This window comes from Acomys russatus, chromosome 22 (assembly GCF_903995435.1).
Source record: "Acomys russatus chromosome 22, mAcoRus1.1, whole genome shotgun sequence".
NCBI classification, from domain to species: domain Eukaryota; kingdom Metazoa; phylum Chordata; class Mammalia; order Rodentia; family Muridae; genus Acomys; species Acomys russatus.
Genome location: NC_067158.1, coordinates 26,128,494 through 26,155,554, shown reverse-complemented (window position 1 = coordinate 26,155,554; position 27,061 = coordinate 26,128,494). Strand labels below are relative to the sequence as shown.

At 50.0% G+C, this 27,061-nt stretch overlaps 1 protein-coding gene and 1 pseudogene across 4 annotated transcripts in view; both read right to left on the bottom strand.

Moving 5' to 3' along the window:
* Nucleotides 1-2,590: 2,590 nt before the first annotated feature.
* LOC127205879 (Fanconi anemia core complex-associated protein 24-like) lies at nt 2,591-3,662 on the bottom strand (annotated as a pseudogene).
* Nucleotides 3,663-9,643: 5,981 nt separating this feature from the next.
* The window catches only part of Sh3bp2 (SH3 domain binding protein 2), a 38,226-nt gene continuing 20,808 nt past the window's right edge, over nt 9,644-27,061 (bottom strand). For 3 of the 4 annotated variants that reach the window (XM_051164766.1, XM_051164767.1, XM_051164765.1), the window contains exons 2-13: nt 20,334-20,473; nt 18,890-18,992; nt 17,746-17,863; nt 17,254-17,324; nt 16,273-16,361; nt 16,020-16,088; nt 13,376-14,030; nt 12,569-12,680; nt 12,279-12,334; nt 11,870-11,951; nt 11,329-11,388; nt 9,644-10,620 (exon numbers count right to left, since the gene is read on the bottom strand). In XM_051164766.1, coding sequence (XP_051020723.1) covers nt 10,483-10,620; nt 11,329-11,388; nt 11,870-11,951; nt 12,279-12,334; nt 12,569-12,680; nt 13,376-14,030; nt 16,020-16,088; nt 16,273-16,361; nt 17,254-17,324; nt 17,746-17,863; nt 18,890-18,992; nt 20,334-20,469 — 1,689 coding nt within the window. In that variant the 5' untranslated portion in view covers nt 20,470-20,473 and the 3' untranslated portion in view covers nt 9,644-10,482. Of the gene's footprint in view, nt 10,621-11,328; nt 11,389-11,869; nt 11,952-12,278; nt 12,335-12,568; nt 12,681-13,375; nt 14,031-16,019; nt 16,089-16,272; nt 16,362-17,253; nt 17,325-17,745; nt 17,864-18,889; nt 18,993-20,333; nt 20,474-22,164; nt 22,363-27,061 lie in introns of those variants that run through there. The other variant, XM_051164764.1, reaches the window with a different exon arrangement.

Below are 27,061 nucleotides of genomic sequence, written 5' to 3'. Positions count from 1 at the left end.
CCCAATACAACTTTTCTATCTTGGTGAGTCTAAAATTTTTGAATATAAATCAATATCTATCATATCCCATCTCCATCAACTTAAAACATCTATCTAGAACTAAAAACATCATAACCCCTAAACAACCTCGCTTAATTGTAAAACTAAACTATCTGGTCTTCATCCCCATCAGAGACTTGAGAAGGCATAAAAAATTAATTGCTTGAGTAAACTGGAAGTGCAGATTAGCAGCTTCCAAAATGAAAAAAAAAAAAACAGAGACAGTTTGCTGCCTTTACTTCCAATACTTTGAAAGTGCTATTGCAGGCTATTTAGGATAATTAAATAATACAAGTTAATTGTTAATTGATCAATTCATAGTCATATCAATTACTAGTCTGTTTTTATCACAAGACTATACAACCTAGCGTTTACAGATAGATATGATTCTATAGATAAAGTAAAGTAGTAGATAAGGTCTTCAAAGACCTCAGAGACCAACAGAATATGGCATTTAAAGATGCTTTTATTATGTTTAAGATTCTTGGGTCTGGAGAGATGGCTCAGAGGTTAAGAGCACTTTCTCTTCTTCCAAAGGTCCTGAGTTCAATTCCCAGCAACCACATGATAGCTTACAACCATCTATAGTGAGATCCGGAAATTTGGTGCCCTCTTCTGGCAGGCACACATGGGGGCAGAATACTGTATAAATAAATAAAATCGTTAAAAAGAAAAATTCTTTTACAAGACAGGTTAACTCCTGGCAACACCCAGCCTACCTCAAAGAAGATGATAAGAATCAAAGAACCTCCTTATGAAGATGGCTTCAAATGTAGCAACCAGCTATTGGGCAAAATGTCCTCGTTTGAGCCGGGCATGGGGGCGCACGCCTTTAATCCCAGCACTTGGGAGGCAGAGGCAGGTGGATCTCTGTGAGTTCAAAGACAGCCTGGTCTACAAAAAAGGGAGTCCAGGACAGCCAAGGCTACACAGAGAAACCCTGTCTTGAAAAACAAAAACAAAAACAAAACAAAACAAAAGTCCTCGTTATGTCCACAGACAGAATTCTGCCTAAAAGTTTTTAAATGTACATTTAATTATTGTATACATATGCACACACATGACCTAGCATGTGTGTGGAGGTCACAGAGCAACTTACAAGAATCAATAATTGGGCTGGAGAGATGGCTCAAGGGTTAAGAGCACTGTCTGCTCTTCCAGAGGTCCTGAGTTCAATTCCCAGCAACCGCATGGTGGCTCACAACCATCTATAATGTGATCTGATGCCCTCTTCTGGCATGCAGGTGTACATGCAGATAGAGCTCTCCTATATACATTAAATAAATAAATAAATAAATTAAAAAAAAAAAAAAGATCAGTTCTCAGCCGGACACCACGGTGCATACTTATAATCCCAGCACTCAGGGAGGCAGCTGGATCTCTGTGAGTTAAAGCCAATCTGATCTAGAAAGTGAGTTGAGCCCAGGACAGTCAAGGCTACACAGAGAAACCCTGTCTTAAGAGAGAGGGGTGGGGGGGAGAGGGAGAGAGAGAGAGAAAGGGGTTGGAGAGTTAAAAGCACTGGTTGCTCTTCCAGAAGTCCTGAGTTCAATTCCCAGCAACCACATGGTGGCTCACAACCATTTATAACATGATCAGGTGCCTCTTCTGGTGTGCAGGCGTACATGTAGTCAGAGCACTGTATACATAATAAATAAATCTAAAAAAGAAAGAGTTCTCTCCTTCCACCATGTGAATTCCAGGGATCAAGTTCTGTTCATTAGGCTTGGCAGCAATTGCCTTTACCCACTGACACATCTCTCCAGCCCCTCATTCCTTTGTTTGTTTTTAAGACAGGGTTTCTCTATGTAGCCTTGGCTGTCCTGCACTTGCTTTTGTAGACGAGGCTGGCCTCTAACTCAGAGAGTGCTGGGATTACAGGTGTCTGCCACCGCGCCCCAGCCTCCCACGGTCTTGAAAAGGGGGTCAACAGCTATGCAATGTATAGCAGCAGCAGTGTCGGCCACAAGAGCATTTCCCTCCAGCATTGCATATCAAACCCAGGCCTTCACCCATGCTAAGCCAATGCTCCACCACTGCTAAGCTACATCCCCAGCCTGTATGCAGTGGTGGGGAAGACAGACATCTCTTGTTACTCCCATGGGGATGAACTATAAACAGGCAAGTTTAGCAGCATGCTCAGGAAGGGCAGAAGGGGCAAACTGATTAGAAGAAACAAAGTGTCACTCCAAACAAGGACTATAGAATGGGTAGTGAAGAAAGGAGATACTGAATATTACTTGTGGCTGCGTGAGGACTTGAGTTCAAATCTCCAGCACCCATGAAAAGGAAGGCACAGTAGCACGCAGCAGTGATCCCAGTGTTCCTGCAGGAAGCAGGAAAAGGAAAATCTCCAGAGGTACACAGTCCAGGATATTTGTCAGCAAACAAGAGACCTAGCCTCAGGGTGGTCTCTTAGCAGTTAAAGAGTACTTGCTACTATTGCAGGAGAGCCTGGTTCAATTTTCAGCACACACATGGTGGCTCACAACCATCCAGAAGATCTGACACCCTCTTTTGGTTAGACAAAAAAGTTATACATATGAGAGAGACAGACAGACAACAGAGACAGAGAAAGCTTGCCTCAAGGTGAAAGGAGGCAAGGATCAACCAACACCCAAGACTGACCTCTGACTTCACATATACATGCATACAATCAGACACACACACACAAAGAATAATAGTAATTTATCATAAGAGATATCAAATGTATAAGGTCCAGTGAGGACTTTGAGATAGCTAGGAAGAAGAAAGGAAAATTAACTCTAGAATTAGAAAGGAGGAAAAGTTGGCTGTGGGGCTGCTGTCACCCAGGCGGGTGAAGAAGGTGTGGAGTTGCTGTGCTCCTACTGTGCGTCTAACCACCTCTTCTAGCTCTTGGATGAAAGTCAGACACGGTTGCTAGATGCTTGGAGACTTCTGGATCAGAAGAGGGGTGTGCTTAACCTTTCCAAACCCTGAGATCTGCTGCACAGTTTGAATGAGGGACAGCTCAGAGAGCACAGAGCACTTTTTCCTGAGGAAAGAGCTCTTGCTGGGCTCTCTAGTTTGCACTTGAACCAACCAGATAATGAGGTAGGATGCTTCCGACTGGTTGGCTACTGGAAGCAACAGTAAACTTCTGAACTGCTGGGAAATACTGTTCATTAACCTGTATTTTTCCCCCTTCTTTTACTATTATAATCCCTTGAAGATGTTCAGGATTTCCTAAATTGAACAAGTCTCTTTCTGTAGCCATGCCCAGCCACCAAATCCGCTTTAGTGATATAGAGAATGCAAGATTTGCTGGACAGGTAAAAATTTGCTGGTGCCAGACCCTCCTCAAAAATGAGTCTAACTTAGCCAGGCATGGTGGCGCATGCCTTTAATCCCAGCACTCAGGAGGCAGAGACAGGCAGATCACTGTGAGTTTGAGGCCAACCTGTCTACAAGGGAGTCCAAGACAGCCAAGGCTACACAGAGAAACCCTGTCTCAAAAACCAACAAAAAAAGAAAAAATTAAAATGAGTCTAACTTTTCCTTGCATCCCGAAGCAGCTGGGACCCAAGCCATTTTTCATTAGTCACAATATGCCCCGGTGGCACATGGACAGGACCTGTACCATCAGGGGAGTTCCTTTCCATTTGTGACTTGGTCTAATGAGGAAATGTAAGAGACCTCACTAGGGCAGGTGTGTTGCTCACAGTTCTATACGAAGCCTGGGTCTCTTTGGTAGCATCTGTAGAGTGGCTTTTTAGGCATTGACTACTTAAATGGAAGTGGTGGCTTCTCTGCTTGGTCACTGCCAGGGACTGTAATTGCAGGAAAGTTCACTGTGCTGGGTCTAGAATCTCTGTGGACATCACCTGAGGCCATCAAGAAGCTGGTTTTAAACTGTATATGGAGGCACCTATGGGCATACACCTGTAAGCCCAACAGCTGACACATAAAGGCAAGAGGATCAAGAGTTCAAAGTCACTGGGCATGCATGCCTTTAATCCCAGCACTCGGGAGGCAGAGGCAGGCAGATCGCTGTGAGTTCGAGGCCAGCCTGGTCTACAAAGTGAGTCCAGGACAGCCAAGGCTACACAGAGAAACTCTGTCTCAAAAAAAAAAAAAGTTCAAAGTCATCAAGTTCAAGACCAGCCTAGGATATAGTAGACCCTGTCTCAAAATAGTCAAAAATACTAAGAATGGCAATAAATTTATATAGAGAGATGTGTGTGGTGGCAAATATCGATATTCCTAATTACTCAGGAAGTTGAGAGAGTAACATCACTTAGGCCCAAGATGTTGATGACAGGGTAAAATATAAGAGCCCTCGTTGAAGTTACTTTTATATAACAATGTTTGTTTCTCTTAGCTTATTTCTTAACCCGGCTATCACACAAATAATTGAGACTCTTTTATATTTGCTTAAAATTAAGCTTTACAACACGGTCTTGAGCCGTTTGTCTCTATTCTTAACCCTCTGTTATTTGTCTTAATCCCAGCAAACATCCCAGTCATACTGGTACTTTCTTCTAGCTTTCCTAGGCTCCAGCTCCTTCCTCCTGATCTTCCTTGGACCTCTCCCTGTGGCTGAACCCCCTACTTCCTCTTCTAATTTCTCCTCCTCTGGCTGGCAGGAAGTCCAGCCCTATTCTCTCCCTTGCTCAGCGACTGGCTGTAAGCTGCTTTATTGGCATACCAGGGAAGAACTGGGGAGCAGTGTTTACACAGCATTGAGACAGAAATCAGCATTTAAGCCTACAAGACCTCATCATCCAAAAAGGTTTTTTTCTTCTTTCTTTCTTCTTCCTCTTTTTTTTTTTTTTTTTTAAATAAATAGAGCATGATGCTGCATGCCTTTAACCATAGCATGGAGGCATCAGAGGCAGTCAGATCTCTATGAATTTAAAGCCAGACTGGAAGCAAATTCCAGAGCCTGCGTCAAAATAGATGGATGGATGGATAGATAGACAGATAGATAGCCTAAATAAATTAGTCTTCACAAGGCCTATCCTTCTCTTGGGATCTATCCAAAATTAATGGTTTCTGGAAGAAGGGGAGGCTTTCTTGAGTGGTACAATCACTGCCCTAACAACTCAGAGTATAATCTCAGATCCTCAGGCTTCGTAAAGAGCATTCATCTGAGGCATCTCACTGGCCCTCAACTCTGTTAAAAATAAAAACGTGGGGGCTCAAAAGACAGCTTAACTGGTAAAATGTTTGCTGCATATGCAGGTGGACCTAAGTTTAATTCCAGAACAGGGAAGTGGAGACACGTAGATCTGGATAAGAACTGGGTTGGAGATGTGCCTGGTGGTAAAGTGCTTGCCTAACTTTCACAAAGCTCTGGGCTTTGGGACAGAAAAAACAAAAGTAAAAACTGAAACAATAAAAACAAGAATTTATCAGAAGATGCCATAGTCAGTCAAGATAAGCCCAAGTTGGAGAAGATATTTACATCACAGAGTTACAGATAATCTCAAGACCATCAATATCAAACAGGGCGTAGTGGTGCTTATCTTTAATTCTAGCACGTAAGAGGCAGAGGTGGGCAGAGCCAAGACTTGATCGAGTGACAGAGAGGGAGGTGGGGGGAGAGGGCTGGAGAGATGGTTCATTAAGGACATTTGTTGCTCTTGCTGAGGACCTGGGTTCAGTTCCCAGTGCTCACACGGAAGCTCACAACCACCCAGAATTCCAGTTCCTGGGGATCCAGTACCCTCTGCAGGCACTAGGCACACACATGGTACACATATACTCAGACAAAACACTTATTGGTTAATAAGAAAAAGATGAATAGCCTGTAAAAAAAAAAGGGGGGGGGAGGGCGGCGGCAACATTTGTATAGGCTCTTCACAGAAGTCAAGATTAGCATGGCTAAGAAACACAGGAGCTTGTTCTCAACCTCATTAGTAAATACTAAATGTAAAATAAAGCCATACTTTTACCCCCTCAGACTAGCAAAAATAAAAGCTCTGGCAGCCCCAGGTGCTGGCAAGGGTACAGAGCCAAGGGGTTCTCTCATCAGCATTCTTGACAGGCATCTAAAGACCCTCAAACCCTAGGGAAACGACACAGCGCGGGTAAGATGGCTGCCAGCAGCACTGTCTGTAATTGTCCCAAACCGTAAACTATCAGACATCCGTCTACAGTGAAATGGCTCTGTGAGCAGTGATACAGTCATACAATGGAACTATTTCAACTTGAACGAAATTAGCTGTGTGAAGCAACAGGAATAAATCTGATGATGAGCCAAAGGAGTGAGGTGCCAAAGATTGCATCTGTGAGATTCTGTTGCTACAAAACACAAAAACAGGAAAGCACTGGGATGGGTGAATAACTGGGTAGTGAAGATTTTTCAGAAAAAACAAGAGAGGGTCACCAAAACCAGGGCTGAGGAGGGGAGGGCCCGTGGGTGTTAAGTACTGTTCCTTCATGCCTGCAGAGGCACCCTTTGCAATTTGCCACACTGAACATTTACCGATTATTTACATTTCTGGGTACATTTTTTTTTCTTCAGGAAATGAAGAAGGAAAGGAGTCGCCTGAGCTCAGAGCAGCTCAGGACAAGTGAGGGCTACAGCTCTCAGGCAGTGCAAGGGCAGCCGGATGCCCGGGAAGGTTCCTGTGGCACTCACAGGGTGTACAAGGGTAGATGAGTCAGAGGTCTGCACTGCTTCTCCAATCTCCCTCTAGGGAGAGACGGGAAAGTAGCTTGAAGGGGGATCGCCACCTGCATATACTTTCGTGGTGTGGCGGTGTGGCACTTCCAGAGGCCACTGCCCCTTCTCCCAGCAAAGGAGGTTTCCTTAAGGACTCCACAGTCAGTCTTATCCAGGTGGAGGGAAGAGAAAACGCAGGCAGACGCTTGCAGGGTGTGTGCAAGGGGACAGTGAGGATCAGGTCTGGGTTGTTCCCCTGCCCCATGCTCTGACATTTGGTTCGAGTCCCAGATCTACTCTTTGTGCCCCGGCATTGTCTAGTCCGTTCTCCTCCAGGGCCTGCATCACTCTCAAAGCCTCTTCTCTATTAGGGTGTTCTGTGTTGGGGACGAAGCTGCATCTGGGGATCCAGTCGATAAGGGCCACACCTAGTTACATGACCCAGCATGGGAGCAACTGGCATTTGTATGTCTCTAGCTACTGTAGCTCAGTGTTAGAGGACTTGCCTACCAACAAGACCCTGGGGTTCCATCCCTAGCAGTGTAAACAATAAATAAATGGAAACCCTTTACCAATAAGAACCTAAAACAAACAAACTCAGAAGGCAGAAAGGCTCTCCACACTCCCAGATCAGCCACAGGAAAGACAACACTGTGCTCCTCCCTTGGCCCTGACTCAAGGATGCTTCCCATGTTGCCTCCTTTCCTCACACCCAAACAGAAGCCATCTCTGAACATATCACAATGGCGGGCAAGTCAGGGAACCTTCTCTGGCCTCTAGTTTCTCTGACAGTAGAAAGAAGGGTATTAGTCCACCCCTAGGGCAGGACCTAGAGCTCCCATTGGGGCCCCCCACCCAACCCTGCTTCACACACTGGGATCCCGAAGGCAAATTTGCTCCCCCAAAGCTATGGCTCCTGGGGTGGGTGTAGGCACTTCTGGAGCTACGGGAGTTAAACAAAACTGGCCAGACACCCAGAGTGATTAGTGGTGGCTGAGGAGAGCGTCAGGGATCCAGGCAGGAGGCATGGTTTCTACTCAGAGCAGTAAAGCAGTGATGGAGACACATGACACTGAGTAGCAAAGCTAGGACTTGAACTCAGGCTTCTGGAGAAGGAGAACCTTAGTTCTCTCACTTAAAAACAGGTCTACTCGGGAGGCAGAGGCAGGCAGATCGCTGTGAGTTCGAGGCCAGCCTGGTCTACAAAGTGAGTCCAGGACAGCCAAGGCTACATAGAGAAACCCTGTCTCGAAAAACCAAAAAAAAAAAAAAAAAAACAAAAAAAAAAAAACCGGATCTACTTCTCCAGTCAGCATCACAAATGCTGGGAGCTTTCAATACATAGTAGCCACCACATTATGAATTCTTTTTCATGTTTTAGGACCAAGGCCAGGACTCTTCTATCACCCACAATCCTGCAAATGAGATCCTGGATCTGGGGTGGTTCAAACATGTACACAGCTGTGCCAGCTGGTCCAGAGTCCAAGAGATAAGGCCGTATGAAACCCCTAGGTGGGCCTTGGACATCCACAGTTTAGTCAACCCGAAGGATCCATCACGTGGCTTTGAGGAATCCCTAAATTTTCTAGCCCAGGGCTTGAAACATGTTAGCCACTGAGCTGGTCTCCAAAGCAGGTGCCCTGCAGTACACTGCACACTCAGCAAACTCCTAAGCACAGAACCAAAACCAGTTTTTGTTTTGTTGGTTTTTTTCAAGAAAGGGTCTCTCTGTATTAGCCTTGGCTGTCCTTGACTCACTCTGTAGACCAGGCTAGCCTTGAACTCACAGCGATCCACCTGCCTCTGCCTCCCCAGTGCTGGGATTAAAGGCGTACACCACCATGCCCGGCCTCTTGTTTTTGTTTTTCGAGATAAGGTTTTTCTGTGTAATAGCCTTGGCTGTCCTAGATTCTCTTTGTAGACCAGGCTGGCCTTGAACTCACAAAGATCTGCCTGCCTCTGCCTCCAGAGTGCTGGGATTAAAAGTGTGTACCACTATTGCCCAGCTTTCAAAACCAGTTTTCATCCAGTTCTGTTTTATATTTTACAGAAATGGACTCTGTGGCCTAAACTGAAACTCTGATTGAGTTTAGGACAGAAAGGGAGGAAAAAAACGGCTGGTCCTCTAGGGATTGTTCGGAATACTAAAAACCCCATATACCCTAACCCTGACCCTTCTCCCCTGGCAGGCTGAAAGGAAACACCTGCAGAGACGGAGGTGGACTCTGGTTCCTAGAAGCAGATGGCCAGTAGAGTCCAGTGTGGGTCATTCACTACAGCCCCAGGAATGCCCTGGGGCCACAGCCTCCCATATCCCCAATTTTGACTCATCGAATCAACCACAGGCCTCCAAAATACAGCAAGAGCTGGGGGTTCCAAACAAAAGTCCTCTTACTAGACAGCAGTCCCTGGCTACGGAGCACAAGTACAGTCCTTGTTCTGGGTTCTATGTAAACACTGTCCTCTAGGGCTGGAGAGATGGCTCAACAGTTAAGAGCTCTGGCTGCTCTCCCAGAGGACCTTGGTTCAATTCCCAGCATCCACATGGTAGCTCACAACCATTCGTAACTCCAGTCCCAGTCCCAGGAGATCTGACACCCTCTTCTGCCCACCCCCTTCCCCGGGCACCAGGCACATACACGATGCACAGACATACACGCAGGCAAAACACTCACACACATAGAATAATAAAACAAGTTAAAAGAAGAACCTTCTCTAATATAAAGTGCAGTGGAGCCAGATGATGAAGGTCTCTGCGTCTCCAGATGCATTTATTTTCACACAAAAAAGTCCAGTCTAGATGGTTGTGCCCGGTAGAATTACATGGCAGGAACTGAGGGGCAGGAACTGGTTGGGATCACCCAAACTACTTGGACACCTGAATGCCACCTTCCCCACCCATCCATGGCCTGTCCCACTTCACTCCAGTCAGCATCTGCTGTAAGAAGTCTTCCTGGACTACCCCCACCCACCCCCCACTGGATTCCAAGCTCCTGGCTCCTTCATGCACAACTTCCCAGAACTTCCAGCAGAACCTCATACTCACTGCCTGCTCTAGACTAAGCTTGGCCAACCTGCATAGGGTCTGCTCACAGCCAACAGCCAGTTCCAGTACCAGGCCAGTCACACAGTCACTCAATCCCTGCTAATTGGAGCTTTGAAGTTCAGGCTCCAGCCAAGACTGATCCAAGTGGATCCTGAATATTATTGAGCTATGTCCCCCAGTCAGTTCACTCACTTAGCAGCCTGTGCCCTAGAAGACCACAGACCATCCATTAGGGCTGCACTCAGTTGCTCTCTCTCCCTGGACACTGGTGGTGCTCAGTAGAGCCTGCTGCCCTCTCTGTGCCAATCAAGCCTTGGCCATTGAGACAAAGGTCATCTCAGATTTGCTGAGAGGCAATGGTCCCTCCTTGAGCCCGTGTCTTAGCATGTCTATGGCTCCTAGGACCAGCCTTAGGACCCATCCAACTACCCCAGCCTTGCTTGGTCCCAGGCCACTGCAGTGTGGGTATGCTATAGGGACCAGATTTTGTGTCATCAAAGCCCAGGCAGCACTTAGTCACCCAACCTGGGTTCTGGGGAGGTGGGACACGGAGGGGCTGAATGGGCAACTAAGGCAGCCAGTCCTCTAGTAGTGGTGGCCTCTTTCAGCCTGGGACCCAGCCTGTTCCCTGAGGCCAGGTGTCTTGTTGATGAGGTCTGATGTCAAGCCCGTTCCTGCTCATCTTCCCATGCAAGCCGGTCTCCATCTATGTGGCAGGGCTGTGGCCCCGTGGCTGCTTCCACCCAACAGTGGTGTGGAATGGATGTCACCTGGGCCCAGCGTAGCCATACGGGTGCCGCAGCAACAGGCTTTGGTGGCTGGGTAGCACGTGAGTGTGGTAGTGCTCCACCATGCTGCCCACACTTGCAAACAGAACCTCGCCTTCCAGGTAGAACTTAGAATCCTGCAGAGAGGAAGGAAGCAGGCTCAACATGGCCTGACTAGCCCGTTGCCTCAAGCCCCTATCTCCTTCACCCCTTCCCCCATCTTCTCAAAGGGGAGGGTCAGTAGTAACAGTGGCTGCCCATGTCCAGCCCCTCAAGCCCCACCCCCACCCCACCATGTCTGTCCACACAACAGGCTTGTGGTCCCAAGTTCTCCTGTCAGTGTGAATGTCAGTGTCAATGTGAAACCTGCTCTCAGGGCAAGGTCTGCGAATAAAAGCAAAGGTCAAGGATGGTTACCCAGAACCTCTAGAGTAAGCTAAGGGCAAAACAAGGCTAGAAGGGCTGGAGAGATGGCTCAGAGGTTAAGAGCACTGGCTGCTCTTCCAAAGGTCCTGAGTTCAATTCCCAGCAACCTCATGGTGCCTCATAGCCATCTATAATGAGATCTGGTGCCCTCTTCTGACTGCTGGCTCACATGCAGTCAGACTACTGTATAAATAATAAATAAGTAAATATTAAAAAAAAAAAAAAATTGAGGCTAGGAGAGGAAGGGAGCAGAGGCCATGGGACGACACAGATGGCAAAGGACCCAGGAGAGCTGGTGTTATGGAGGTACCAGCTCAGTCTCCTGCTGACAAATCCCATCAGGGAGACTCCCTTGGCTCTCACTAAGCCTTGAGGCCAGTGCCCGCACCCCACCCTCAGAGCAGGGTCCAGTCCCTCACCTTCTCAAAGATGCGATAGTTCCTCACTTTGTTAGAGGATTCATCCCACACGACCAAGACCTACAGGGAGGGAAATATGGAGCAGGAGCTTAGAGGAGGCTGCGGGACTGGACACCAAAGTCTGACGAGGGTAGCAGCAATTACAGGGCGTGATGCTGTAGCCCTTTGGGGTAATGTGAGCCAGGGTCCAGCTACAGTCACCTGTACAGGGACAGCCTGCCCTCCACCCTGACGGTTTCTCTCAGCTCTTAGAGAGCCCCTCAGTAGCGGGAGCCATCTCTTACATGAGGTAGGTAGGTGAAGTATTGTGTGAACAGACCCACTCTCCCTCCTGCTACTCGCTACCCCACATGCCCTCCCTATCCCTCTGCACAAACCCCATCCCAATTCACACGTTATGGCTCCAGTGGAAGGCAGCCACAGTCACCCCCAATTTGCAGAAATCTTTTAGTTCTGAGAACAGAGAGAGAAATGTGCTGGTGGTACTCAGTTGAGGTGCCCAGTAAGAGAACAGAATGCTCTGGTGCAGCAGCCGTCCTACCTTCCCTGACTTGGTGGAGGAGTTCCGAATGCAATACAGCCCATCCTGAGGCTCTCCGTGAGGGTTTGTAGCTTTGAACAACCTAAAATAAAAGCCACGTTGGTGGGTGAACCTGCCCAGGAAGCTCTCACTGAGGCCCGCTAGCCCCACTCTACCACATGGCTCTCTGCCCACTCTTGATTTTAGGTTGGAATAAAGGATATAAAGCTAGAGGGGCTTTTATGAGAATAAAAAAACAAACAGCACACCAAACACATTCAGACCCATTGCTGTTGTGCTTTGTGCTGCGCTCAGGCCACTCAGGCCACCTGTTTGAGCCTAGCCTTGCCCAACACCAAAGTATGTAAAGGAGACAAGGAACCTCACGCTGTGTCACACCAAGCAAGGACAAGAAAAACGTTACACTAACCTCTCCACTTCACTGGACTCTGTGGTGTTGACGAACACTGAGTTAGGCAGCGGCACCTGAAAAGAGGCCAACAGTGGTCACTGTCAAAGCATGAGTGAACACTCCATACATCACGCCAACTGGCTGCCCCCAGCATCAGGATACAGGGCTTTGCATAGTGTCCCATCTCCCTCAAACGCAGAGTTACGGAGCCCCTTGTTCAGGATAGCCGGTGAGGGCCCCTAGCCTGCAGCTCTCCCATGTCTGCCCACTTGCTGACTGTGGGACCTGTGCCCTTCACTCGGTCTTGCCTTCTCATAGTCCTCATCTGAGTCCTCCTCGCCTGTGTCGGTCTGTGAGGAGGGCTGACGGGCCTTTTCAAAGGAGAAGTTCCTGAAGCTCTGTCCATCCGGAGGCGACCGCCTGGAGCAACAAAGAGGAAGAAGAGAATATTAGCACCATTAGACGTAGATAGGTCACCCCTTCCCTCCACACACAGCCTGCTCTGGCCCCTTTGGCTCTGACTGCTCAGGACAGCAGAGTTCTGTGACCCTTGCTCACTGCCAAAAGGAAGCAGGAGCATTATCTTAGACCTGAAAGCCAAGTGAGGAAATCAGGATGGCCATTAGTACCGGTGAGCAGGGGTGCTGGGCACCTGAGCTCGGGTATTACCGTAGAGTGTACAAGTGCACTGGGCGCTGCCTGGGTCCAAGATCTACTATCGATTGGCTTTGGGACTCTGGCAAAGTCACAGCTCTCTCAAATCTACGAGGAGGTAGAGGGATGGGGGGAGGCTGAACAATGCAATGTGACTCCAAGGGACACTGATGGTAAGAGCCCAGCCCACTGCATAGGAACCTGATCTCCAGGCCTTTGGGGTGAATTAAAGGAAGCCACACATGACCTGAGAAATAAATCCACATCAGGATGAGCAAGGCTAGACATCCCCTGCACCCCTGAATCAGGCAGGGGTAGGGGAGACCGGAGTGGTGAGGGAATCCTTTCCACCCTGTACCAAATGCTTTCCCCTCAGGATGGAAAGGGTACTGGACAGAGAACAGAGTAGGTTGAAAGAAGCTACTGGCTGACGGCAGAGGCACAGCCCAAACCAGACTCACTGGAGGTTAGGAAGAGTTGTCTTCTCTGGCCTAGGCAGCACGACAGGCCGAACAGTAGCCTCAGGCATGGACATCTTCTGTACGGGAGGCCTGGGGGCCACAGGGGGCACAGAAAGTGCAGACTTGGACGGCTCTCTTGGAAGAACTTCTTCAGTTATCTTCAGGAACTTGGGCTTATTGGCAGGCACAGGTGGGGGCTCAGATGTGGGTGGCCCTCGGGCAGACAGGTGGAAGGACTTGAGTTTGTCACAGTTCCTAGCGTTGGCAATGGCCATAGTGGCAGAGCTGGAGACAGAGCTAGTCCCATGACCAGGGGTCCAGGGTTCTGGGCTGGGGTTCACGCTATCTCGGAAGCAAGGATGCTTCCGGAGGTTGGGCACAGTGGATACGTTGCCCAACGGGGGGTCACTCATCCTCCGAGGGGTAGCCGGCACCCTGAGACCAGGCTCTACTCGCCTTGGGCCCAATGGGTCTTTCTTAGCATCCTCAGGGGCAGGGCCAGTGTCTGGAAGGCCTCGTTTAGGGGGTGGAGGTGGCAGTAAGGGGCTTGGGGTTTTGGAGGTGAAGGAGTGGGCACGGGGCAAGTCAGAGAAGGCTGGCTTCCGAGGTACAGGCACAGGGGGTGGTGGGTAGGCTGGCGGATAGGTCAGGGCATCTGCAGAACAAAATAACAAAGCGAGTTGGTATCACACAGAGGCTGGACCAGCACCATCCTATACCAGCAACAGGCAACAAGAGCTAACCAGGTATGTACTTCTCAGGGCCGTACTTTCAGCCTGCCAGCAGCAGCTGATTCAGTATGCGTCCTTCATGGTCTCGCTTTTGCCCTACCTAATGGCCAATATCTAGCCCACCACCCAGCTTTCTCTGGGCTCAGACCACCAGTGCCACTAGGCCCTCCCTATTCACACACACACACCCCCAAAGCAGTCTATACAAGGTTTCTACGGCCTAGATGTCACATGAAGAGCTTTCAGGGCTCCCACAGGTAGAAATGAGCATAATGAAGGTTCCCAGGCCTTCACCTGAGCAAGGGGAAGGGTGGATTCTGAACAATTCCTGCGATGAGCACGAAAGGCCAGAGCCACTGGGAGGAAAATGAAAGCCTGAGTTCACAGCAAACTACAGGCACTGGGTGGCTTCTAGCCCACATGTCATCAGGACCATCAGCACAGTAGGCCCAGGATCGGTGGGAATGACAGGAGAGGGATGAGGCCTGAGGCCTGGGAGTCCCTCGGTTACAGGGAAGGGCAGGGGTGTCCCTCAAGAGGGAGCACACACAGGAAACGGAAGAGCAGGAAGAGCAAGAAGGGCCAGAGGGCCATCCCACCTGGAGGGATGAGGCCAGTGAGGAGAGGGGAGGTCTGGAGAGGAGCAGGGGGAGTGTTCAGTGGAGGCTGCAGGTACTCAAAGACAAGAGACTTGACTCTCCTACTCTTTGGAGGTGGGTAGTCAAATTGGAGACTGAGGCAAGAAGTGTGGAAGCTGAAAGAGCGTCAGGAGAGCTGACCCAAAGGCAGGGAACAAGCACACCACTGCCTACAACAGTGCCAAGGGAGGTGAGAGGAGGACAAGGGAGGCAAAGGTTAGGTCAACTGGAGGATGAACACCAGAAGACAGGAGATCATCCTAAGACATCATGATAGGGCTGGAGAGATGGCTCAGTGGTTAAGAGCACCGCCTGCTCTTCCAGAGGTCCTGAGTTCAATTCCCAGCAACCACATGGTGGCTCACAACCATCTAATGTAATCTGATACCCTCTTCTGCAGATAAAGCACTCATATGCAATAAATAAAATAAATAAATCTTAAAAAAAAAAAAAGACTGTCTATCCAAGCATGGCTGAAATCCAGTTAAAAAAAAAAAAAGACATCATGATAGACAAGACAGTGCCAGGGTGCTCGAGGAGGAGGAGGCAGGCCAAGTACAAGGTCTAAAGAGGTGAAGGACAGAGGGTAAGACTGAGACATGTCCCTCCTACCCAGCCCTGGCATTCCCTGTCACACATATGACTGTCTGTATGTTCATCTGCCCTAGGAACTGTGCTTTCAGGCAGTGCCCTGAACACTGAGGCTACAGATGACAACCTGGCCTACAGCTATGATCCACGGAGAGCTTGTTGCTATGGGCAACGGACCTGCCTCAGACCAACCCGCCTCTCAATGCCTCTTCATTTTTCAGTCTCAGCCTCCAGGACCACATCTCCATCTTGACCCCCCTCCCCTATCTACACAGGGTTAACCTGGGAGGTGGCAGGATCAGGTAGGCAAAGCCAAGCAGCCTCAACCCTCTGAATACTTGCATCGCAGCAAGGAAACTGACACCATCCACAGCCAGACCCACAGCCTGCTAGATGCTAGGTGGCACATGGTTTTAATTTAACTCAGGAGGCAGAGACAGGCAGATCTGAGTTTGAAGGCAGCCTGGTCAGGAAAGATTCAAGACAGCCAGAGCTTCAGAGGAGCCTGTCTCAAAAACAAAACAAAACAAAACACACACACACATACACACACACACACACACAAAAAAAAAAAACCCCAAACAAACAAAAAAGGCCCACTGGCCTAGGAGAGGCTCTGCTCTTGGTCCCAGTCCCCAGTTCCTACCCACCAAGGAGACACCCAGGCCCAGCTACACTACCTACCCTCAAGCTTCATGGGTCCCGGGGAGTCAGGCTCCAAGTACGAGTCGTCCTCATCTTCATGTTCATAGTCTACAAGTAGTGAATGGAAGATGAGATACAACACAGCCCAGGCTCACTTGCATGCACAACAGGGTGGCATGGCCCACTGGGCAGGGAGCAAAGCTAAACATGCATTTCTTTCCTTCTAGGCAGCCCAAGTGGGTTCGCTGTCAGCAGTCACACGGACATATGGCAGGTGCAGAGGTGGCCTTACCTTCATTGTCTGTGGGGTATGAAGAGAGGCTGATATCTATAGGTCGCTCAACTGCCCCATAGAAGCTGTCTGTGTCCGAGCTGGAGTCGCTGAAACCCAGAGCAAGCAACAGGCAATGAGCACTAGGCTGGCCCCTTGCGGTTGCATGTAGTGACCCGTGCACACACAGGAACACTCCCAACAGCACAGATGTTCACACACAGTTGGGGACCCTTGGGCATACACAGATATGAACATGTCCAGACACAAAGACAAGCCCTCACGTGTGTATAGACAAAAGGACACGAAGGTCATATAGAGAGAGACACTTGGGCATGAATATACATGCAGTTTAAGGACAAACATAGGGACTGGAGGCTTGGGACCATCTACGGGTGCCACATCCCTGCCCCACTATGGTGTTTGCCACCCTGACTGGCTAGATGCCTCAAAGCTGGGTCCACATGTCTACCTCCTGTCCAACCCAATGGCCAGGAGCTCTGGATTCAATCCAGGACTTCAGGATAGCCTTGAGAGTGTCCCTCCCTCTAGATCTCAGTTACACTGATTATGATAGCATTGGCTTGTGTTCCCTAGAGAGCCACTGCTGTTTGCACCTCTCATGGGCGAGCAGGCTGAGACCAGGAATTGACTGAGCTCCCCCAAGGAAGAGAATAGATACCAGAGAGTTAGGAACCCTAAGCTCTGAGCTATATAAATACTGGGCCTCCATAGTAGGGGAGGGGGAAAGCACATATGACCCCCAAACAGGTGTTACAAATAAGTAAAACAGAGTGAGACAGAGACAGAGAGAGCTAGAAGACAGACAAGGACAGAGATGGCTCATACACACTTGGGCATAATTATGTCAACAGCGTGTGTTTCCGCACACATGAAGGCACCTTCAGAAAAAGCTTTATGGAAGTGACTATAAGCCAAGTCTCCAGGGATTGGAAGGGAGCCCCAGGGACCACCACCCACCCATCACATCCCTTGGCATACCTGGTGTCCAGAGGTAGTTCCTTCTTCTCGTGGAAGTGACCAATTTCCCTGCGTAGCAAAGCCATCCAGCTCTGTGGGTCAATTATAGCCACAGTAAGTATAATGTTGCCCAGAATAGGGTCCCACTCCACCCTCTTCTCATCATTGTGTAGCTGCTATATAGTCCCCACCAAGGTCCAGGGACAGGAATCTCCCTGGTTCCTAGCTAGGTCCAGCCTAGATCGTGTGGCTCTGATTTGAAATCACCCTCCTGGGGCAGCAGCTGACCCTCAGCCCATTTGGAACTACATCCTGCTGACATGTTCTCATGGTGTGTGTGGGCAGCAGGCTGTGTGAGCCTAATCCACTTGGCTGCCCACACCCCAACCAAGTCTTTCTCTTTAGGATCCTAGCCTCCTGCCTAGAGCCAATGAGAGGCCAGAGCCTGGTGGTCAGTGTGCCGCTTCAGGCAGGTCCTGCCCAGCTCCTAAAGCCCTGCTGCCTCCTGGTCACCTTGCGCTCATCCTCAGAGGAGGCTGAGAAGAACCACGTGCGGTGCTTCTTGCTGATGTGAATGATCTTGAATGGGAAGACGTTGTTGGAGGTCGTCTCCTCGGCTGCTCGCATCACTCTGAGGGCACAGTGCCGGAAGTCACCATCTTGTCCACTCTCAAGGAACGGGCTCATCAACCCCACCCCTGAACTGATCTCGGTATTCAGCACCATGCTCTGGGGGAACACAGGCAAATCTGGACAGGCTCTGCCTGCTCATGCTCTCAGTAGAATGCCTAGATGCGTCTGGATTCTGGCTGCCTGGAGCCAAGCCCACAGTACCAATGTAGCATGGGCCCGAACTGGAGCTTGGTAAAGCCCCAGAGTTAGAAAGTTCATGAAGAGCCTGAATTTAGGACAGCCTGGGATGAACGGGCTATGAGCTCCCTGGAAAAGGGCTATGGTGAGTGAGAAGCAGGATCAGAGCTGAAGAATTTATAAGGTGGTAATTTCAATGGGAACTCTGCAGAGCAAGCTACTCAGCCCCTTGGGACAAGAAGTCCCTAAGAAAGGCCTCGCCCGGATTGCTGTGAGACAGCTGTGAGATCGCGGTGAATTTGATGGCAGCCTGGTCTACAAAGGGAGCCCAGGAAAGCCAAGGCTACACAGAGAAACCCTGTCTCAAAAAACAAAAACAAAAACAACAACAACAAAAAAACCCACACACACACACACACACAAATAGGGGCTGGAGAGATGGCTCAGAGGTTAAGAGCACTGTCTGTTCTTCCAGAGGTCCTGAGTTCAATTCCCAGCAACCACATGGTGGCTCACAACCATCTATAGTGAGAATGAGAACTGATGCCCTCGAGTGGTTTGCAGGTGTACATGCAGATAGAACACTCACATATATAATAATAAATAAATATTTTTTAAACAAAAAATAAATAAAATAATAATATTAATAATAATAATAAAGGCCTCACCCCATACATAGTGCCCCAGCCCCTGCCCTCAGCAAAGGCCAAGGTGGGTAGAATATAGGGTGTCAGCCAATAAGCAGATGAAGGCCATCTCGTGAAAGCCAGGGATGGGCTCTGTAGTGTAGGGTGAGAGGGAAAGCAGCTGGCATGGGGATTGGTCAGCAGGCAGGAAGGACGCTCACCGGTTGTAGCCACTCAGGGAGAAGGCGCCCTGTGGGGACGCAGACGTGCTGCTCTTGAAGTAATAGATGCAGCGCTTGTGGATGATCACAAAGCGCAGGGGCCCTGGGAAGAACACAGCAGTGGGGTGAGCCACAGAGCCACACCAGTCAGCCCCACCCTGCGGCTCTCCCCAGAGGCCCTGGGCAACCTGGGACCAGACCTCTGAGATTGCAGAAGGGGAGAGTAGGAAGCTGAGCTGGTATGCTGCCCTTCCTTAGGCCTTTCTTGGGGGTCAAATACAAACAAGTTCACTGGCACACTGTAAGTCTGAGAGCACCACCCCAGGGAAGGCCTGGCCACCCAAAGAAAAGGGGTAGACTGAAGCCTCATGGGACAGTAAGAAAGGGTAGAGCCTGAACCAAAGGCCTAAGGAGGCCATGGCAGCCTTGCTTGGAGCGATAGGGTTACTGGGGGAGGTGAGGAACTGGCAGGGCAAAGAGAACAGAGATAGCTGGGCATGGTAGTGCACGCCTTTAATCCCAGCACTCGGGAGGCAGAGGTAGGCGGATCTTTGTGAGTTCAAGGCCAGCCTGGTCTACAGAGTGAATCCTAGACAGCCAGGACTGTAAGAGAAACCCTCTCTTAAAAAACCAGAGAGCGAGAGACAGAGAGAGAGAGAGAGAGAGAGAGACAGAAAGACAGAGAGACAGAGAGAGAGCGAGAGAGAGAGAGAGAGAGAGAGAGAGAGAGAGAGAGAGAGAGAGAGAGAGAGAGAGAGAGAAGACAGGGCTAGGCATCCAGAGCCGGCTGATGAGAGCCACTGAGGTGGAGCTGTTTTCAAGCTGTACCATTCATGCCTGGAACGGCACCTCCTAGGCCTGGGGACACATTACTTATAGTCTTTCCTGTTTATACACTGATGCGCATGCAGGGTCCAACAGTCTAGCCTAGAGCATCTCAGCTAGGCAACAACACAGGGGCAGAGAGTCCCTTGGCAGAGGGTTCTGCAGAGGCAAAAGCATGGAGTGTCCATGGATGATCAGAGCTGGCAAGGCTCTAGTGCTCTTTGCATTCAGGATCCTGATGCTCCGCTCATCTGGCTCCTGACCAGGCACATGGGTTCGTTCTGTGCCACATGACTAACCAGCTCACGTGCAACTTACACACGAGGCAAGAACAGTATTGAGAGAGGCCAGATCTATCAGGCCACTCTGAGTCTTCCAGCCTTGGCTACAGATTGAAGTGCCCATGACTAGCTGGTCGGTAACGCATAGCAAGTGATCACCTTCTCTCTGCCTAGCTAGACTACACCGGATCCTGTGACAAGGTCCAGGCTCAGGAGATTGACATCAGGTGTGCCATCAGCCGGAAAAGGAAAAGAGACCCCAGAAGGCCCATCAGAGCAATGGAGAAGCAGGGCCGTGTCCTCCCTCTGAGAGTCCCATGATCCAGTGGGTGACTCACATTTGAGCAGTTGCAGCTGGGTGCCACCCTTCTTGTGCAGGTAGCCGGCCTTGGCCACACCACCAGGCATGGTCAGCAGATTCTGGGCACCAATGGCCTTCATGGGGACAGGCCAATGCATTTCCTCGGCTGCCATGAAGCTGCAATTGAAGCAAAGGAGACAGGACTCATCCGGGGTAGGCAGGCAGGGAACAACGTGGCAGGGGATCCTGGGAAGACCCTGGCAAGATCTATAAGGCAGTGTGGAGGGTCAGGTCTGTGAGGAGGCTCCAGGGTGACAGTGCTACGAAGTCTGTTCCCAATCCTCATGCACACACTTGACTCCAGAATGTTGAGCACTGTCCTTTTATCATCATGAGCTCATTGAGCGCATGGCCCCGCCCCGTTACGGCTGAGGCAGTGATGACTGAACTCAGACAACCTGGGTACATCAGGCTTTATGCCATAGCTACCCAAGGCGCCAATGCCACGTGAGCTCACAAGATGCGTGTCTTAGTTGGCATAGCTTAGACAGGCATAGCTTCCTGGAGCAGGGAGCATGGGAGTCACCCCTTGAACGTGGTTGTTCTACAGGACTGAGGCAGGCTCTAGGCACCTTCTCCACCTAGGTCTGACCTTCAGTGGGAAGAAAGTAAGGTCCTAAGATGTCTACCTTCACTCAGCAACTTCTGTCTACCCTACCCCCTACCCGCCCCCCAAGCCCTGAGGTCAGATAGCAGAAGAACAAGCCAAGAGTCCCCACTTGCCAGGTCCAACGACCTGGACTCTCTGGAGGGTCTCTATCTCCAGTATTAAAGCTATAAACTGGGAGGACAGCGTGGCCTCAGCATACCCTTGTCATCGGTGCCATTAAGACCATTTGGGAGGTTTGCTAGTATCCCCTTTATCAGCCCAGGGTATCAGGACTCAGAGGTACCGGTCACTTTTGTCCCCTAATTTGACATTGTTCTGTTGGTGCCCCGTCCACCCATCCAGGTCCTTCTTGGGACCCCCTGAGGAGCTGCATGGAGGCAAGGCCAGTGGTCTGCTCTGAACAAGGTGGATGGCTAGCGCCAGATCCAGAAGGGCAGGCTGCTGGGGTTCCTATTACTACAGTGCCGAGTGTATACAAATACAGAAAGTATATATAAAACCTTCCAGGTCCGAGGTGACCCAAGCCTGTAAGCTCAGCATTTGGAAGGCTGAGGCAGGGGATATCTAGAGCATCAGAAAATGAAAGAGATTTAAAGGATGGCAATCAATCAAGCTCTTGGCAACTGTCAAGCTCAGTCCATCAAATGTGTGTTAGGAATTAAGTTCATGGGCTGTCTTAGCAAGGCCTCTAACAGGATCCTTTGGCTAGCCCACCCCTCCATCTCCCCTACCCCAGCCACACCAGATCCTTAAACACCCAAAAGCACCTGGTCCATTGTTCAGGCCAGCAGGAGCAGAGGCAAGGTCAGGGCTATTGGTACCCAACCGCAGGCAGAGGTTTGAAACAATGGCGCGACCACACCCCCGCACAGCGCCATCGGGGGGCCGTGGGTCCCAGGCCAGCAGTGGAGCGCGAGGAGGGTGCTCACGCCCACACCCATCCACGGGAGGTGCTGGCAGATGGATAGAGCGAGCGCCAGGCTTGGAGCCCCTGGCCGGCCGACTGTGGCTGGCCCCACACTCGCCTTTGTTCTGGGTAGCCGCCCGGAGAGCCTCCTTGGGCTCCTGGGACTTGCGGTCCTGGGTCGTAGTGCAGAGTTTAGGGGCCCAGGTGGGTAGGCTAGGAGTCTGAGGAGAGTGCGGGCGCTCAAAGCCAGGGCTGGAATCCCAGATCCCTAGCTCCGTGATCAGTACTCACGGTGTCCACGCGGCAGACCCAGCGGGCTTCCGGGGGACGGCCAGCGCCCGCCTCCCCTGGGCGCAGCGACATGGTCCCAAGCCGGGCCCACCGGCCGCAGCCTCGTCCCTGGAGCTGGTCTCCCGCCAGCCCCAGCTCCGCGGCCGCGACCCAGAGCCCGCCATGCTCGTAGAGCCCCAGGCCAGGGTGTCTACTGGCTCCTCCCCTCACGGGCGGCGGGGGTGGGGGAGTGGGGGGGGGGGTGGGAAGGCTAGGGGCCAGGTGAGGAAGTGGACCGCCCCTCCTGGAACGTCAGTTTCTCCACCCCACTACCAGTGGTGGGCCACCAGAAGTGGAAACTAGCAAACTTGTGCATATACAGTCCAGAATCAAGAGCCATCTAGACAAACAAGGAAGCCACCCATGCAAATGAGGAAGTCCGGCTCACATCCCCAATACCTGAGGATCCCAAAGACTTCTCCTATGGATCTCCACTCAGCTCGTCCCTTGAATACGATCTTCTGTAAAATGGCACCCTACATCATCTGCTAGTACCCCATCGTGCCACCTTGCCAATGGCATTTCTTGGGTCTCCCCCGGAACAGAATTCCCCCAAGGAACCAGGGGTTCAGTCCTTGGCACCTCTCACCTATTTGGGCTCCCCAGGGTACTAGTCCCAAAAGAGTGCCCCTGGCTGGCCAAGGCTAGTAAAGCCTCCTAGGCATCCTCCATCTCCCAGCATAATACAGGACGGACCACTTGTGGCAGAGGGCAGCACAATTGGTCTTCAATGGCAGCTCTGATATATTCCTCACCCACCTGCCCATACTAGGCACTTCTCCCTGGTGTCCAAGCCTCTGTCAGGCAAGCTCTCCAAGACCCTTCCCACTGCATGCAGCCTTGAAGTCCCTACAGATTTCTCTCTCCAAGGGTCTGGCTGCCTGGTGCATTGGTTTCTGGAAGAGCACCTGCCATCTTACCCAGAACATTATGCTGCTTCCTTCTCCCAGCCGCCCTGTGGATTTCTGCCCAAGCCCCCTTCACTGCTTCTCTAAGGGCCACACCTCTCCCTATCTCCACCAATTTCCCTTCATCACCTTCCAGCCAACACACCATCCCCATCACCCCTTTATTCTAAACAGCACGGACACAATCCTGCCTTTGGAAGGGGGGGGTGTGTATGTGAGGGTCTCACTCAGTAATCCAGGCTTTCCTCTACCTAGTGATCCTCCTGCCTCAGCCTCCCAAGTACTGGTATTACTGTTGTACATGAACGCGCCTGGCAACACTCAAGCCCTTCCTAATCCGGTCCTACCCCAACCTTCAATTTTTTTGTATGTGCTTTGCTCTGCCCTCCATCTTCTGTGTCTCTGTGCAGACTCCAGTAACCCAAGCCCACAAGAATTCACCTTAGTCCAGGCTGTTTCCACTGCCTGCTCTGATTTAGCCTTTAAATAGTAGATTCCAAGAACACTAACCATATACAAACTCCTCCCAGAAAATATAAGAGCAAAGCCATGAGGCCAGTATCACTCAGTACCAAAACCAGGTATATGCATCACACAACATGAAAACTACAGAACAATCATTCTCTAGGTTTTGTTTTGTTTTGTTTTCTCTTTTAAGACAGAATCCCATATAGCCCGGGCTGGCTGTGAATTAGGTAGGTAGCTGAGGACGACCTTGAACTTCGGATCTCCCGTTCTTCCACCTCCCAGGCGCTAGGATTACCATGCCTGGCTTATGCCGTGGTGAGGATTGAACTCAGGGCTTCTTCACGTGAGGTAGATGATCTACAAACTGAGCTACAGCCCCAGCCCCAGGTGCCCTTCTGGATGTAGGCATAAACATTCTCAACATGCAAGTAAACTGAATCCAGCACCATGAACAACACGAACAAGGGAGATTTAACCCAGCAATCCAAGATTGCTTTAAGAGTTGAATTGAACTAATATAACACACTATATTGATAAAGAACCAAACCACATGATCATCTCAATAGATATTGAAATCTAAGTCTTCATAAGAACAATACTCAATAAACTAGGAACGGAGGAAACTTTCTAAACCTGACAAAGGGCATCTAAGACAAACCTACAGGTAAATCCACTGGGGATAAAAGGCTGAACACTTTCCCTCTGAGAACATGAACAAGGCAAGGATGTCTGGTCCCATCGCTTCCTTTCAACACTGTACTGATAGTATGGTCAGGGCAACTATATAATGTAGGCTCAATTTCCTTAACAATTATACTTTATTAACTTATTAAACGAGCATACCTCCCTTACAACCTGACTAGCCTAAACAAGAGGGAAATGAGATTAAAGAAAACAAGAATGAGCCAGGCATGGTGGCTCACGCCTTTAATCCCAGCACTTTGGGAGGCAGAGGTAGGTGGATCACTGTGAGTTCAAGGCCAGCCTGGTCTACAAAGTGAGTCCAGGACAGCCAAGGCTACACAGAGAAACCCTGTCTCGAAGGAAGGAAGGAAGGAAGGAAGGAAGGAAGGAAGGAAGGAAGAAAGAAAGAAAGAAAGAAAGAAAGAAAGAAAGAAAGAAAAAAGAATGAAACCTTTTGGGTATCAGTTCCTAGGAACGATAGTCCACCAAGGCTGCTGCTGGAACCTGGAGCAACCGGAACCGGGAGCCTCAGCCAGAACCTTGAAGCCTTCCCTGGAGCGGTTCTCTCTAGGAGCGTCTCCAGGTGGAGTGATGAACAGCCAAAGAATACCAAGTCCCAAAAAGGCCCAGCCTCCTCTTTTGGGCTCATATATACATATATATATATATATATATCCTCCCAGAGTCTGTTCTAGGATGTTTTTCAGCTGGCAACAAACAAGCTTGTGGTTCGACTTCTAAGTGGATAAACATCACCTGCTCTCTCACAAGTCTCTTCCCCATCCCATTTGGGATCAAAACAAAAACATGTTTATCTTCCCTACAATATAACAATAACAATAACAATAATAATAATAATAAGAAGAAGAAGGAGAAGAAGTAGTCAGGCTGGAGAGATAGATCAGTGGTTAAGAGCCTGACTGCTTTCCCAGAGGACCTGGATTCAATTCCCAGCACCCACACGCAACCTCACATCTGTCTGTAACTCTAGTTCCTAGGGATCCTATGCCTCTTCTCACTTCCACAAGCACTACATACATCCGCATATGTAAAATAAAACACAGGTGAATGAAGTGTCCAGACAAGACAAAATGAAGAAAAACTAAGCAATGGCTAGATGGTTTTATGTAGCATAAAGTCCTAAAAACTAAGAACGTATAAGTGAGTTTCTCAAGGTGGAAGGATGTGAGATGAATATATAAAACTCCACTGTGTTGTGTTATATGTGCTGGCAACAAACAAGACGGAGAACAAGCCAGGCGTGAGGGCGCATGCCTTTAATCCCAGCACTTGGGAGGCAGAGGCAGGTGGATTTCTGTGAGTTCGAGGCCAGCCTGGTCTACAGAGTGAATCCAAGATAGCCAAGGGAATCCAAGAGAAACCATGTCTCAAAAACAAAACAAACAAACAAACAAAAAACAAACACACACACAAAAAAGACAGAGAACAAATGAGTTTCATTATTTCCTCTTCCAAGCAGTTACCCATGACTGGTAGAAGGTCCTATGTCCCTAGATTGGGCCTAATGATACAGCCTTCTCCCTACCTGACACTGAACATAGTAGGTTATCATTATCCCCCATAATTAGCTTTCGGGCCTAGCACAGAGCAAGAAGCCAGGGTGCCCCAAGTAAAATAAACTGTTGTTCCTGGTGGGTAGTTGGCCTGAGGATTGCTGAAGGAAGCTGAAAGAGAGCCCCACTCTGTGTCTGGACTGCTGCAAGCCTACTGCCTCCATGCTTGGGTGGGGGTGGGTGCAGGAGTAGGGCGGTTTGAGCCCCATCTTGTTTCATCTCAGTGGCCAGTAGTAGAAGGCCTGGCTACCACCCTACTGCAGGCAGAATGAAAGCTCGTAGGTGGCCACTGACTAACCCTGTGGGAGAGGGCGTCATAAGAGCGAAGTTATAGGCCACCTTCATCTCTCCTGGGAATGTCCTCACATCAGAGACAGAACTGACATCACAGCCCCTCTTCGGATAAGCCCTGCTTGACATCAGGTGGGTAAGCCAGGGTGGCCCCAACTCAGGAGCCCAAACGCCAGACCAAGCCGTGAGCAGAAGGAGGCTGTGGCACCTGAGGCTGTCATGCTGTGATATGATAGAGTTCTTGGAGAGTTTTAACCCAGCTTGCGGATATGTGCCTGGGAAAGCTGAAGGAAACCAAGGCACACTTGGCTTATCTGTGGGCCAGATGAAAGCTGCTGACCAATCTGAGCCACCTCAGCACCCATAGCACCACCCCGTCCCCAGACACCTAATTATTAAATTCAACTCATTAATACCGAGGAACTAACAGTTCATGGGGTGGGAGTGTTTGCTTGCCTTTTCTGTAGGAACAGCGGCCTCAGTAGGCTGAGCCACCGTGGATGAGAGCTTTGAGGGTGAGTATGGAGACACAAGTGAAAAATCCCACACAGCCCTCATCTTCCACTGAGTCCCCATCAGCAAGGGCGGCATGAAGAGTCTGTTCCTCAGACTCCTCTGATAGCCTAGCAACAAAGCCCCTTCCTAAGTGGGAGGCCGAGACAACAGGGTCAGGACTCATGGTGCTCATGGGCCCCTTTTGCTTGTAGCTGCAGGCCTCATACACCTCCACCCCACCCCCACCCCTGCACTAGGGCTTTGGTTATGTGCGAGCCAGTGGTTGTGGCTAGAGTCCATGAGACCTCGTGGAAGGTACGCAGTCATTGCGTGTACACACGTGGGCGTGCGTTTGAGCCTGTAAATTTATGCATGTGACTGTATGAGCACCGGAAGGCTGGACACCTTCCGGCACATTCTCCAATCAATTCTCTGCTT